Below are 15,766 nucleotides of genomic sequence, written 5' to 3'. Positions count from 1 at the left end.
GCGATGGGCAGGGAGGTTAGAGTGCTTCCCCAAGGAGCAGATCCAGAATGTGATGTCACTGAAAACAGCAATCACGGGCTATGGATTTTGGTGGTGAAATGTTTTGCAGAGTAGCTAGAGACTTCAAAGAACCATTACCTGGAACATTGCAATATGCAACTGCACTCTCTGAAGGCTTGTCTTGCAAGAAGAAATACTGGTTTCTAGTCTCCGGACCAGGTCGTGCTTCTTCCAGGCAGTGTCATAGGAGCTGGCCAGCACCGTCGCTCTGTTCATGACCAGCTGGGAAAACCGGCCCACCTGGATATTGTGCTCCACGGCTTTCTTACACAGATCGTCCACCGACACTTTGCTCTCAGCCCCAAAATCCTTGGCCTCGACCTGAGCGATGATGTCCACGCCCAGAGCGCTGATGAAACTGCACAGAGTGAGCCCCAGGGCTTGATTTGGGAGGCCAATTAAAAGCTGCCGTACAAAGTCAGCTGTGAAGGCTTTGATCGGCTTGGCCATTTGGTCCTCGCTAAAGCAGGAATTCCTGTACAAGGCTTTCACATTCACCATCTGCACCGGTCCATTCACTGTGTTCTGGTCCTCGATAGAACTTATACCTTTGAAAAGAAAAGTACTCCAAAGTAGCACAAGGATGTGAAACGAAACACCTTTCCAATCCATCACCCACCAACGTTTCTCAAGTCTGCAAATAGGTGCAATACAACAGTATGACCTCAATAGCATCTTGCGGGAGGATAACTTATCAGATCCTTCCTGGCACTCTGCAGTGTAAACATTAATCCCATTTTAATAGCTTAGCATAGGCATATGCTTCTCACATGCATCCCATGTAAATTCAACTAGTTCCACAATGACCAAAATGTCTTTATTTTATTTATTTACTTATTTATACCCTCCCCCCCCAAAAAAAATTGGGGACCCATAACAGCTTTCGCTGCTCTTCTCTCCATTTTATTCACACAAGTACCCCACACATTAGGTTAGGCTGAGTATATGTAATTGATTCAAGGTCACCTAGCAAACTTTTATGGCAGAGCGGGGATTTGAAGTCAGGTCTCCCAAGATTCTAGTTCCACACTCTAACCACTGTACAAGACTCTGGGATGAGATATTCCAAGACATTCTACTCCGTCAGCTAATCTATGCTCAGGTCTACACAGCAAAGAAAGGAAGACTGAACCTGGCAGCGACAAACTGGTGCAGTCATCTTCTCTCCAGGCTAAAAGAACCCAGCTCCTTCAACCTTTCCTCATAGGACGGTCTCAAGTGAGCATCATTCTCTTCCCCAATCTTTCCAAGCACACACAATACAAGTTCAGCTATCTACGCAGGTTTTTGTCCTGACGTACTCAAAGGGTCATGGTGGACTGCATAATAGCTTTTAAGATTCTATGTACTTACCAGAAAGCGTTTTAGAAAAAGTCCCGCAAAGTCTGAAAAATTCTTTAATTGTCTGCAATCGTTTCAAAAAGAAAATCTCTTCCAAAACTTGCCGATTGTTGTCATCATCAAAAAAGTTAGCTTGGGTACTGCGAGCCTCCCTGATGATGTCAATCTTGCGCCAGGCCATGGGTATCTCCATCTTATTGAGCTGAATGGGGTCAAACAAAGGGTTAGTGAGCATGCTCTCTTCCCTGCATCTCACTCCTTACAATGTTGGCGGTTTAAGCCTGTACCTTTTCAACCAACAAACCGAATGCCGTCTCCACTTGGGCAAACATCCCATCAAAGGCTACCAACAGCATCTGGCCAGCTGACATTTTGGGTGTTTCATCCACTGAGCCGTTTCTTGGCTGAATCAGTTCACCGTACTGGGCATGAAGCATTCTAAACAAAGGAAGAAAAGAAAAGAACTGTACTTTACAATGGTTTGGCTTTTTAAAACTCGAAGACGGACTCCTACAGAAGAAAGAAATCTTTGTTGGCTACTCAACAGGAGTATATCATTTACATCTCAAGTGAGCATCATCTAATGAAGAATTCACATGGAAAGAGGAGAATGGAAAGGGCAGTAAAAACACACACAAGCCATTGACTTACCTTGCAACGTCAATGTAATGAGTATGTGTTTCTTCTTCAAGCCCCATGGCTGCATTTCTTAAGTAAGCCTGAAGAGACTCCACCAGTGTTTGCAAAGGAACATCCGTTGTTTGCTCAATGAGGCTATCTAGTTCATTCAGCATGCTCTCTAAAGTATATTCTCCCTTCATTAAGCACCTAAGGGCTTCTGGGAAAATGATCTGGCGGAAATTGGAATTTAATTCCTGTTGGAGGAATACAAAATGTAAACATCAAAATGAGCTAGCAGCTACTCTACTCTATTAATTACATTTTCCTGAAGGGCGGGCCAGAATGCAGAGAGCAAGAAGAAAAAATAGGCCCCCAACCCCAATCAGACCAAGGATCTCTCTAGCCCAGCATCTCATTTCACAGTGACCAACCAGAGCCCATGAGAAAGCCTTACAGCAGGACATGAAGGCAGCAAATGCTGTCCACCCTGCCTCTGAATATGGAAATTCCACAGAGCCATTATGCTTGACAGACCCTGATGGATCAATCCCTCCATGACTCTCTTTAATCCCAATGTAAGGCCATCTAAACAAGTGGCTGTTGTTTCACTGTATGGCAGTGCACTTGATATGTTAATTACACTTTGCTCAAAACAAGTAGTTCCTTCTGCCTACTCATCAACTTCACTGGGTCCATGTCAAGGTCTGGTCATTATGGGAATGGGCCAAAACTGTCATTTCTCTACTCTGAATGCTTTGATACAACTACTGCAATGCCCCTGCCTTATTTGAAAAAATCATGTTATTTTGCCATCACCCTATTTTCTACGCTTTTAAGTTGGCATGCAATTGGAAGAGAAACAGGTTTCTTACCTGTAACTGATGATCTTCGAGTGGTCATCTGTGCAGTCATACACATGGGTTATCTGCCAGGATTGAACCCGACCTCGGAGAATTCAAAGCAATCTTGGAGCGTTAATTTTGGCGCGCACTTCCTCTCGTCCCGGGGAGGAGGCATCCATTGCGCATGCCTAGACGAGAGGGAGGCGCTTCACCCACCCAGTTTCTTCCCGCCGCCGCTTAGGTGGAAAATTTTTACTTAGGAGCAAGAAACCAGCAGCGGGGAAGGATGGGCGGGCATGTGTGACTGCACAGATGACCACTCGAAGATCATCAGTTACAGGTAAGAAATCTGTTTATCTTCTTCGTGGTCTCTGTGCAGTCTCACACATGGGTGACTGGCAAGCTATTCTGTCTGGAGGCAGGTGCTGGATCTGTAACCAAAGGACAAGGTTAGTTATGCATATAAGAAGCAATATCTTACTTACAGTGGACTGGAAACCTCAGTCAAAGATGGATCGTAGTACAGCCTGTCCGAAGGACATGTCACGCTAGGCATGTACGTCTAAGGCGTAGTGCGAGGCAAATGTAGATGGAGACGACCAGACCGCAGCGGCACAGATGTCTTCCATCAAAACACCCCTACAGAAGGCTGTTGAGGTTGCAACGGCTCTAGTAGAGTGAGCTCGTAAATGTTCAGGTATAGGCTGTTTTGCCAATCTATAGCATAATGTAATAGCAGCCACAATCCATTTAGAAAATCTCTTTGTTGAGATTTTAGTGCCTTGATTGTGGGTTGTGTATGCTATAAAGAGTCTAGTGTCCTTTCGATGTAAAAGGCAAGGGCCCTACGTACGTCCAGGTTATGTAAAGTTTGCTGACCTGCATCGGTAGGGCGTTGCAAAAAGGAAGGTAAAGTCGAAGGTTTCCCCAGATGAAATGTTGAAACCACCTTTGGTAGAAAGGAGGGGTCAGGGCGTAGAATGACTCTGTCATGATGGAAAATGGTGTGTGGCGGGTCTGCTCTAAAAGCGCAGATGTCGCTAGCTCTCCTGCCGGAAGTGCTACCAGTAAAGCTGTCTTCCAGGACAAGAGATGTATAGATGCCATAGGCTCGAAGGGTGGCTTCATTAGCTGGCTCAGTACAAGTGACAAGCTTGGAGGATGAAGGTGGAGGATTCCTTTCAGAAAGGCTTCAGTAGCATAGTGGGAGAAAACAGTGCAGCCTTCAATATGCGGATGAAATGCAGAGATGGCTGCTAAGTGGACTTTTAGAGAAGAGTACGAAAGTCCTGAGTTAGAGAGAGATAAGGTGTAGGTTAAGATCTCAGTGAAGGTGGAGAGTTCAGGTTTGAAGTTATGTAGAACAGCATACGCCGAAAAACATTTCCATGTCAAAGAATAAGATTTTCTGGTGGCAGGTTTTTTGATGTTGAGTAAGACATGCCGAACGTTCCGAGGGAAATTCAGAAATTGATTTTCCAGGCAGTCAGTCGTAGAAGTGCCGGGTTGTGGTGTCAAATCCAAGTCCTGAACTTGGGGAAGTCAGAGGAATGTGTTGTCTAAGAGGAGGAGAACAGTGGTGAACCAAGGTTGACGAGGCCACCACGGTGTAATCAGGATGCAATTGGTCTGATCTAACTTTATCTTTTGTAATACCCTCATGATGAGAGGGATTAGTGGGAATAGGTAGTGTAGCGTCCCTGACAATTGCAGGAGGAAGGTGTCCCCTGCCGACAGTGGGGATGGAGGGCCCCAAGTGTAAAAGCGCAGGCACTGTGCGTTGTCTGGAGATGCAAATACATCTACTGTCGGAGTTCCGAAGGTCTGGAACACTGCATGCAGGTAACGACGGTTGAGGGCCCATTCATGGTCGTTGACTAGATGATGACTCAGTGTGTCTGCTTGGACGTTTTGGACTCCTGGTAGATGCACCGCTGTCAGGAAAATGCCATGGGCGATACTCCAGTGCCATAAGGATAGGGCTCGTTTGCATAGTCGAAAAGAGGCTGTGCCTCCCTGCCGATTGATGTAGAAGACAGTGGCTACATTGTCGGAGGTGACCTGAATGTGGTGGTTGTGAAGAGACGGGAGAAAGGATCTCAGGGCTCTGTGGACCGCCAGAAGCTCTAGACAATTGATGTGAAGGGATCTTTCGTAATCGGTCCATTGTCCCTGAACTGTCAGCGCTCCCAAGTGGGCTCCTCATCCCCACTTGGAGGCATCGGTCGTGACAATCACAGAGGGCGGTGTTTGTACGAACGGCATTCCTGCCAGGAGATGACGATCCACCGTCCACCATCTTAGAGATGGGATAATGTGAGATGGAACCGTAAGTAAGGTCATTTGGTGTTGCCAGTGTGGAATGTCCGAACAAACCACAGTTGGAGAGGGTGCATGTGAAGTCTTGCAAAACAGAGGACAGCGGTGGTGGCCGCCATAAGACCTAACATCCTTTGAAAGATGAGGGCTGTTTGGGAACGATGTGTAATTATCGTATTGACTAAGGATTGGATATGCTGCACTCTGTCTGCTGGAAGATAGGCCTTGTGAGATATTGTTGACAGGCGCGCTCCTATAAGTTGTATGTTCTGAGTGGGATTCAGGTTGGATTTTGCATGATTGACCTGAAGACCTAGTGCAGACAAGAGGGACAGGGTAGATGAAATGTCCTTCTGAAGTTGTTCCTTTGTTTGGGAAACGACCAGCCAATCATCTATATAAGGGTAAATGGAGACCTGTTGTTGTTGGGAGTACTGCTGCCACCACAGCCATACATTTCGTGAAGACTCTTGGAGCTGTAGAGAGATCGAAGGGGAGAGAGCGGAATTGATAGTGCTGATCTCTGACAGCAAACCTGAGGAATCCTCTGTGATGGTGACTGATGGTGAGATGGAAGTAGGCATCTTGTAGGTCTATCGACGCCATCCAGGCCTGCTATGGAATCAGTGGTAGGACAGATTGTAGAGTAACCATGCGGAATTTCTTGTAGCGAATATGAAGGTTGAGTTTTTGAAGATCCAGTATAGGGCGCAGCCCCCCGTCTCTCTTTGGGACCAGAAAATAATGGGAGTAGAATCCCGTGTGATGGAACTGTGGTGGAACCGGTTCTATAGCTCCCTTGTCCAGCAGGATGGCAATTTCTGATTGTAGAGGAGGGGGGGGGGTGTAGGTATGAACCTGTGGAATTTTGGAGTCGAATTGAACTCTATGATGTAACCCCTGTGGATGATCGCCAGGACCCATGAATCCGATGTTATGGATTCCCACATGGGGTAGAATGGTCATAGTATGGTGGTGGCGTCTGGCTGGTATTGTGGCTGGTTGAGAGGTAAAGGGAAGAAATCAAAGAGACTGCTTTGAGGCTGGAGTTGACTTTTTTGAGGTTTGTGGACGTGCTATCTGCTGAAACGGTTGTTTTGCCGGAGGAGCCTTATGTTTCCAGAATTCGGCTTGTTGGGGGGATCGAGAACGTTTGTAATACGATGGTTTCCAGGTTCTCTGTTGATTAGGCTGGGATTGCGGTTGAGTAACTCCCAATCTTTTGGCCCGTTTCCTACTGTGGTCAACAGTGGTCAAAATGTCATCCGTGGTGGCATTAAAGAGGCCCTGTCCGTCAAAAGGTAAGTCCTCTATTTTGAATTTGATGTCAGGCTGCAGTGACAAGGACCTAAGCCATGCATGCTGGCGTAGGGCGATCGATGAGGCCATAGTCCTAGATGAACATGCCACAGCATGACGCACTGTGTTAATTTGCTGCTTGCTGACCCTAGTAAGTTCCTGAAGGATGTGCGAAGCCTGCTTCTGTGCTGTATCCGGTAACGAAGGAACCAAGGTGTTAAGTTGGGAGGTCAGGTTGAAAGCATATGCCGAAAAATAGGCCATATAATTGTGGATTTTTGTTGTGGCGGTGGTAAGAGAATAGATCTTTCTTCCTAGAGTATCCAATTTCTTGCCTTCCTTTTCAGGTGGGACTGGGTGTCTTGTTTGTTTTGATTTTGAGGACGGATGCACTATCATGGAATTTGGGGCCGGATGATTGAAAAGAAATTTAGATTCAGGAGCATGAATTTTGTAAAGGGATTCAACTTGTTTCGATGTGGGTGGCACTGAAGCGGGTTTGTCCCAAGCCTCTTTCAAAGTTTCCAGGTGAACTGGAAGCATCGGAAGAAAGGAGCCTGCTGGCAGGTCTGCGTGCACTAAATCGTGGACTACATCCGAAACTCTAGGTGCGTCAGTAGTCAGCTTGATGTTAAGAGAATTTGCCATATTAGATAATAGATCCAGATAGGATTTGGAACCCTCTGAGGGTGAAAGGTCAGCAGGTTTGATAATGTTAGATGCCGGTGAAGGAGGAGCTGAGGCTGTGGAGTGAGATGAGTCTGACTGCTCAGCTTCGGACTCTTCCTGGGTTTCGATGGGTGTCTCAAGAGGCTTAGTAATTGTAGCAGTTTGTTTGGTCAGCAGAGGAGGCTGTTCCGGTTTACGAGAGACTGAACACACCGACGTCGACCTGGTTGGAGACAATGGCTTCGACACCATAGTGTAGCGTTTAGGGTGACGATAGGGACTTTCACGGTACCGAGGACGGTCCTCACAGTATGCCTGCTCTCGATGTGAAGGAGTTTCACGGTACCGAGGACAGTCATCCCGATATGCCTGATCCCGATGCACGGGATAGTAAAATACCTCACGGTACCGAGAGTCTTCACGGTATCGAAGGTCTTCACGGAACTGATACCGATGGGAATCCGAGGATGGTGATCTGTAATATCTGCAGTACCTGCGAGGAGATGGTGACCTGGACTTCGATGGGCTATAATAATAATTGCGCTCCCTATGACGGCTTCGAGATTTCTCAGCTCGAACTCGAGTGGATGGCTCTCTTGGTGTTGAGGGTTCTCTTAGGAGTGGAGATGCGGGTGTCGCTATCTGTTGTTTGGTAGGTGTCTGTCTGGTAGGCATTGAGACCTCCCGGAATGAGTGTGCGCCAAGAATGTTAGCGCGCTGACTTCTGATGCCAATCTGGAGATTCGGTGTCAAGAATCTTTTCTGGTAAAGATCTGTGAACTGAAGGGGACCGAGAATGAATGTGTACGGCCTCGAGAGGTACGGTATTGATGGGCGCCGAGCCTTCCAATGGAGTCGGTGCTGTCTGTACTGAGGTCACGGTGTCGATAGTTGGGTGCGATGCAGAAGTCATTGCTGGAGACTTCGAATCCGAGGGTCTATGGCTTGTCTTAGGCTTAGTTTTTGGTGATGACAAAGTCCAAGGGTCTTTAGAAGTTGATTCTGTGCAATGTCTCTTCCTAGAATCGTCAGACTTCTTCGAATGTTTCCCGGGCTTAAGCTTGCTGGGAACCGAGGCCATGGAAGCTGCCGGTCGAGCCACTTCCTTTTGAGTAGATAGGGAAGATGGCGAGGTTTGGGACCCCGAAGTATGGTACATAATAGGGCGCAGTGAGGACTCCAACAAGTAACTTCTGAGTCTAGCCGCGCGGTTTTTTCTCGCTTGCTTCCCAAACTGGCTGCAATGCAGGCAAGTGTCGGTACGATAAGCCTCACCCAGACACAAAAGGCTTAAAGAATGTCCGTCGGTAGATGGGAGGGATGGTGGCTCAGTGGTAGAGCATCTGCTTGGGAAGCAGAAGGTCCCAGGTTCAATCCCTGGCATCTCCAAAAAAGGGTCCAGGCAAATAGGTGTGAAAAACCTCAGCTTGGAGAGCCGCTGCTGGTCTGAGAAGACAATACTGATTTTGATGGACCAAGGGTCTGATTCAGTATAAGGCAGCTTCATATGTTCATGTGTTCATTTTTGAGGTGCACTGAACACACTTTTTAAAAGTGATTTTGTCTTTTCCTTCCATCCGCCTGGGGGAGGGGAAGGAGAGGGATGAAGGCCGAAGGAGAAGAGAGGGATAATATATATATATATATATATATATATATATATATATATACACACACATACATACACATACACATATTTTTTAGTGAGATGAAGAAAGAGATGAATGGTGAGGAAATAGTACAGGAGAAGGATGAAGATCGTGATGAATAGAGGAGACTCAGCGAGGTAGCTGTATCCCAGGCGGCGGTAAAAAAGAAACTGGGTGGGTGAAGTGCCTCCCTCTCGTCTAGGCATGCGCAATGGATGCCTCCTCCCCGGGACGAGAGGAAGTGCGCGCCAAAATTAACGCTCCAAGATTGCTTTGAATTCTCTGATGTCGGGTTCGATCCTGGCGGATAACCAATGTGTGGGACTGCACAGAGACCACAAAGAAGATTATAAGATTATTCCAATGTACAGATTTACACAAGGGCACAAGGACAATTGCTGTTTTACTTGCTCCTTTAACAAAGAACACAGAATGGTTATTTAACATTATGCCTCGCAGCTGGAAACTTTTTGTGCTTAGAAGTCCTGCGCTTCTAGGAATGTACTGGATTGTTGCAAATGGCATGAACTTCTAAAAGTTAGGAAGTAGATATTGAGACTGTTACCTCTAAAACTGCCAGGGAAGGGGGAGGTGGCCCACCCAAAGTGGCCCTCCATACATTTCTTGAATATCATATATTGGCTGTTTTCCCTTTCTAGCTAACAGGACAAATCTAAGATGGAGAGGTCTTCGGTACTGGGGTGACAGTTTGCGGTAGCAACCTGGCTACACCACTGGTCTACTCTGGCCCTGATCACACAAACTTCAGCCAGAAGTTTCAAAAGAGAATACAGTTATGTCTATAATAGCTGAGTAATTACAGTGGAAGTGCATACCACTGGCCTCTAAAATGCCTCTCAATGTATGTGCAAATTTCTCTCTCTCTCAAAAAAAATGCAAATGTTTGTCAGAAAGAATTTTTTTTTCACATGTTAATCACAAACAAATCCCCTTCTAGGAACAAAATCATTAACACAGCCATTTCACTGGTTCCTAGTTTGGAATAAACACTAGTAACACAAAAAGTGTCATGAGAATCATGAAAAACTTAGAAAGGCTTTTAGTATTCGCCTTCCATGCCAGTTTCTGCAAATTTGCGAGGACAGGAAGAACCTTTTACTGGCTCTCTGCATGCTTATTTCTGGGTTGCAGCTCAACATAAAGGGGTTTATGTGTTAACCCAGACTTTTCCAAACTTTCATTTGAACACAACACAGCACACCACTGCCACTTTTCACCTGAAGCGAGATGTAAACTCCATTTGCGAGGTGAATAGCTTCCGATGCTTCAATAGGGTTAGGGATATCTAGATCCTGTGGGACCAGATGGCACTGCTTCAGCAACTGCACGAGGCACGTCACGTTCCCACTCATGCTGCACAACTCCTCCAGGAACCAAGCTCCATCTCTGGAAGTCAGATCTACCAGCTGCTCTCCAGCACTCGATGCGGCCCCTTCCATCATTAGATTCCGTCTAAAGGGAGAAGTTAGTTCATGAATCATTGGAACTCTACTTGATGCAACTTATCTGTAAGGTACCAGTAAGACTCTGGACAAAAAGAAAGATGAAATGAAATCACCAGAACCAGGAGGAAAAAAATGATACATGAAAAATCAACAGAAAAATCTCAAAAATGAATTTACTGCTGGGCAAGTCTCCAGTGTGAGGGACCTGAGTCATCAGAAAACATAAAGGGGAAGGAATTTAAAAGTTGCCTGAAAGGCTAGTTTTAATGAAAGAATATTCATGCCACAATTTCCTTCGTGGGCTCCACTCAAACCAGGAGCTTAGAGGAAGATTCTCCCCTTGATATCTTCCTTTTGCCTCCTACTAAAAGAGAAGCCACCCCAACTATACCCAGGACCTCAACAGAGAAAGAAATATCAACAGAAGACTTGGTGAAAACCTGGAACACCCACTCTGATCATGTCAGCATCTCACCTGGTAAGAGTGCACAGAGCAGAGATGATGACACTCGCTAAGCTCAGAGAGCCTTCTTCCCCGTTTTCATGGAGAAAGACCTTAATGCAACGCTCAATTTCTTTCAACTGTTCTTCGCAAACGGGAACCGTGACAGCTTCTTGCTTCAACCGCTCCACCTGCCTGATGAGCCTGGTGTTTATATCGGCTGCGTACCTCTGCAAAGTCATTTCTGTTGTAGTTATAAACTGACAGACAGTCGGTGGGGGCTGAGGAGCATACTGAATTTCATACCTAGGGAATAAAAATAAAAATCCCCATCAGTGTTTCAAAGCACCGGAAGTTCTAAACATCTACAGCCATTTTTTTCCCCAAGTCAAGTCAGCCTTTTTTGGCATAAAAATAACAGTACAGATTAATATGGTATAAAACAAGATAAGAACACAACTTTCATGTATGCCTGCGTGACCAGAAACTATTTCTGTGATATTCTTTGGCACAGTTTTAGAGCAGAGTACAGAAACTTGGCTGACCTCTCAGTAACGTTAATAGAAAAGTCATTCAAGAGTCTATGGACCTTAAGTGCTTCAGAGCAGTCAATCATACTGGCTAAAACAGAGTATAAATACGTATAACGCAGTGCCATGAGTAATTGACTCAATACATTTTTATTCACAAGGACAATACCTAGCTGAATAGGCTATTTTATTGAATCTGCCATCAAGGATGGCAGAGGGCATAGCATTGCATCTGGCGAGAAAAAACGCTCTGATTGTTGTGGCACCTGCAAGGATGACAGGTAAGAAGCCATCTTTGCTGAGAGGAATCTCAAAGCTCAAGAGGGTAGCAGATTTCGTTAGCCAGACTATATAACTTCTGGTGTTTGATAACATCCTGGTTTTGATTTGTTGGAATGCAGCGGTGAATGTCAGCATGGACAGTGATTCTACAACCATTTAATCCCTTCCATCTTCTACAGGCTCAGCTGGCAACTTACTTCCTATAAAGATCCTGGCAGCGTTCGATGGTCATGTTAATAATGAGTTCTTCCATCCAGGTCTTCCATTGCTCAACACGGTGCTTCTGGAACACCGTTTTGGGGTACTGGAGAGCGACAGTCGCATAGTTGTGCAGCTGCTCGAGACACCCGCGCAAAACAGATCTCCTCTGCTGAAGTAAAGCACCAACCTCTCCTTCTAACTGCTCACACTGACTGATCAAGTGCGCCTGGCCAGCATTCTGGAGGAAGGCAGTTGCTGGCACATAGCTTGGCGGACCTTTAAAAGAAGTCACCGAGGGGGGAAAACAGCGTGTTTAAATCCATTCACATTCTCACCCCCCCTCCCCTGCAATCAAAAAACTCTCCCTGTAGCTAGTAAGGACTACATATATTGGGTGGTCAATGCTCTACTGTCAAACATACTCAATATCCATTCTAGCCCAATTGTTAGCTAACTACCAGTCATAAAAGCAGGTTCAAGTACTTTAGTGACAACCTTTGGCAATGGAGTCCAGCATAAACAGGGCATGCATTTAAATTACTTAGTTCCTTGAAAAAAAGAGACAGGGCTGTTTAGCACCAGAGTCCCCAAACACAAAGGGAAGGTTGAAGGAGCTGGGTATGTTTAGCCTTGGAGAGGAGGCGGCTGAGAGGTGATATGATCATCATCTTCAAGTATTTGAAGGGCTGTCATATAGAGGATGGTGCAAAATGTAGGACCAGAAACAACGAGCTGAAAGTAAATCAAAAGAGTTTCCGGCTCAACATGAGGAAGAACTTCCTGACCGTTAGAGTGGTTCCTCAGTGGAACAGGATTCCTCAGGAGGTGGTGGGCTCTCCTTCCTTGGCGGTTTTGAAACAGAGGCTAGATGGCCGTCTGACAGCAATGTGGATCCTTTGAATTTAGGGGGAAGTGTTTGTGAATTTCCTGCATTGTGCAGGGGGCTAGACTAAATGGCCCTTGAGGTCCCTTCCAACTGTGTGATTCTACAATTATACAAGCGGTGCAACTTTCAAAGTCAAAGCAGATATTGCATTTGAGGAGACAATATACAGACTGCCTCTCTATAGAACATGCTTGAGACAGTTACCAAGCAAAACAAGATAAAAATCGTCAAAAGAGCATTTTTTTTAAAAAAATCCAGCAAGCCACTAAAAACCAAAGCAATTAAAAGCCCAGACAGAGCACAAGAACAGCATCATTCAATCCCTGAAAGTGTGCAGCTTTTCAAGATCTGCAGCCAGCCAGTCCTGGGGGTGGGGTGGGGGTGGAGACCACCTGATGGGTTTCATACCAAGGTCCATTTGGGTACTGATTTCCTGGAGCAGACTGGCAAGCTGTGTCGCTTCTAGGTTGTTGAAAGCAGCTTGGTAATGAGACATCCACTGCTCAAATTCATTCAGCTTCACCTGGATTGCTTCTTGCACTGCTCTTTGCTGGGACTGCAGCTGAGTGTGTTCAGAATACCTGCGGTGGAGGGAAGTGGCAAAAAGTTCAAGCACTTATATGAGACATACATATATTCAAATTCAATTTCTACAGCACCATCCGAATGGGCTCCAAAGGTGTCCTTCCAATGATAGGAAAGTCTCTCCCTGTCAGAGCAAGGAGGACTTTAATTCCAACCTAATGTAAATTAACAAAAATTTCAACACATATGAAACCAGTGCTTTCTTTGTAGGAAAAGCCCAGCAGGGACTCATTTGCACACACCCCTTGATGCCAAGCACACACCCCTTGATGCCAAGCCACACCCCTTGATGCCAAGCCAGCCAGAACTGCCTTCCTGCTCAAAAAAAGCCCTGTATAAAATGAACTGTATTCTGCAACAAGGCACACTATGAAAATAAGCTTTACAATCGAGAAGGATGATCAGAAGAAGAAACAGTGAATTAGAGGAAGAGCAACTGCTTGGTATGAAGGCCCTTCCAGGTTAAATCCCTGGCATCTCCAGCTGGAAAGGACCAGGCAGTAGGTGATGAGACTTTTCTTTGCCTTAGATCCTGGAAAAAAACTGCCAGTCTGAGCTGACAGTATCAACTGTGATGGACAAACGGTTCCCTATAAGGCAGCATGGTAATGCTAGCAATCCAAGCCAGCAGTTCTGGTGAGCCTTTGGAGATGTCTACCCATGCAGAATTTCAAAACAGAGGCCATCTTATCCTCCTAGAACTACACAGCCACCATGGTGCAGTGGTTAGAGTGCTGAGCTTTCCCAACAAAACCTGGTAAGGCTGAAGCCCTACCCTTCCAGCAATGTCACTGGCTGGCCACGGGCCAGGCCCCTCCCTGCTGTTAGCCTGATTAGCCTCACAGAAGGTTGGATCCAACCTTACCCAGGGGGCTTTTTTTGTAGTAGGAACTCCTTTGCATATTAGGCCACACACACTCTGACGTAGCCAATCCTCCAAAAGCTTACAGTGCTCTTCTCACAGAGCCTACTGTAAGCTCCAGGAGGACTGGCTGCATCCGGGGTGTGTGGCCTAATATGCAAAGGAGTTTCTGCTACAAAATATGCCCTGACCTTACCACAAATGGACTGAGTTCAGAGAAAGGATTTTGACTGCCTTCCTCTTGTCAGTGCAACCTTCCTCTCCGTCCCCCTCTAACCTTCCCAAAAGCACTCCCAATTGTCAGAAGTAGGAATGGTCACAAACCTCATTTCATCATGAACACTGCCTGGTTCATGAGCCTCAGTTCGTGAGATCGCATCTCCCATGAACCGCTAATTTTTCCCCATGGTGGTCTGTGTGGTTTGTGACCCAGACACACTAGCTGTCAGGCTCTGTTCATTGATACTCTTCTTGAATGCTGATCACTAACCAGATTGATTAATAAAGATATAGGCTTACTAACTCATATTAGTAGAGTAGGAGAAGGGGGGCTAAGTAGGGGCTAGCCCAAGAGTAGCTTCCCAGGAATATCAAAGGTTAGCCAGTCTTTGAAGTAGAAAGTGCCTGGCAGATTCTCACCTCCCCCCTAGAGGCAGCAAGGACACTGCTGCCGGGAAATGTAACCACCAACTGCAGAAGATAAGGGGGAGACGTGTGAAATGTCTCACATGCAAAGACTGCCTCTGTTTTGGGAATTGGGGATAGTTGTGAATGCTTTGATGTATAATGTTAGATACCAATGACTGCAACTGCTAGCCATCAGTTCCAATGTCTTTCATGCTGAAGTAATTTTGGATAATACAATAAACGCAACTTTGTTTCAAATAACTAAGTCTGCTCATTTTGGGAACTTCAATGAACCTTCGCTGACACTAGCCTCAGTGAATTGTCAAAGCAACAGGGAAGAAACTGAAGTAATTCCTCAGTACTGTGAACAGTGTTGGTGCTTACTCAGGATTCTGAGGCACCTGTCCCTCTGCTAAAGCCAGACAGAAGGGTTCAGTCAGTGGGTTCTTTGGCTGTGGTCAGTGGGAGTTCTGAACATCTGTCCCGGCTGGGATGGTGTCTGGCAGGCTCAGGGCTCTGACCCACCCACCACCTGTCCCTCTGCTACAGCTAGGGGAGAGGCGCTCAGCCAGTCAGTTCCTCACTTGAGGACCCACTTTCCTACCTAATTATCAACACTTCTCCAGGCCACAAGGGCGAGAGTGGGGGGCACGGCCCACAAGGGTGCTCATCATGGGAAAAAGAAGTCCAACCCTGCCCCCAATCCCTGTGGAACATGCCACCAGTGCCCACTTGTGCCACCAGGGGTTTCAGAGGCATAGCCTCTTTTGCCCAAGGGGTTATTGGGGATGGACTTGGAGGGAGAAGAGTTATCAGCGTTGCCAAAACCAGAGCAGTTGCTAAAACTATTTGCAGAGGAGGAATCTGAGAGTGGTGAATTAAAGGGGTGGTGGGGAAGCATCCAGCCCCTCCACATCCCAACTCCTTGGTGTTGCTCCCACCCAAAGTCCACCCCTGCTCAGCCCACACAATGGCTAAACCTCCAACCAGCCCCAATTTTAGGACCCCATTTCCAGGCCACACTTGGGAAAAACAGGTTGCTTACCTGTAACTGATGATCTTCAAGTGGTCATCTGTGCAGTCAC

The 15,766-nt window shown here is 46.3% G+C and overlaps 1 protein-coding gene across 1 annotated transcript in view; it reads right to left on the bottom strand.

Moving 5' to 3' along the window:
- SMG1 (SMG1 nonsense mediated mRNA decay associated PI3K related kinase) overlaps positions 1-15,766 on the bottom strand; it is a 152,280-nt gene that overhangs the window by 12,281 nt on the left and 124,233 nt on the right. Inside the window, exons 47-54 of the mRNA XM_060260786.1 lie at positions 13,016-13,188; positions 11,718-11,997; positions 10,742-11,014; positions 10,039-10,273; positions 2,053-2,276; positions 1,689-1,839; positions 1,414-1,603; positions 139-608 (exon numbers count right to left, since the gene is read on the bottom strand). Of these exons, the coding sequence (XP_060116769.1) occupies positions 139-608; positions 1,414-1,603; positions 1,689-1,839; positions 2,053-2,276; positions 10,039-10,273; positions 10,742-11,014; positions 11,718-11,997; positions 13,016-13,188 (1,996 nt within the window). The remainder of the gene's footprint in view (positions 1-138; positions 609-1,413; positions 1,604-1,688; positions 1,840-2,052; positions 2,277-10,038; positions 10,274-10,741; positions 11,015-11,717; positions 11,998-13,015; positions 13,189-15,766) is intronic.

This window comes from Heteronotia binoei, chromosome 20 (assembly GCF_032191835.1).
Source record: "Heteronotia binoei isolate CCM8104 ecotype False Entrance Well chromosome 20, APGP_CSIRO_Hbin_v1, whole genome shotgun sequence".
NCBI classification, from domain to species: domain Eukaryota; kingdom Metazoa; phylum Chordata; class Lepidosauria; order Squamata; family Gekkonidae; genus Heteronotia; species Heteronotia binoei.
This window is presented reverse-complemented; position numbering and strand designations above follow the sequence as displayed.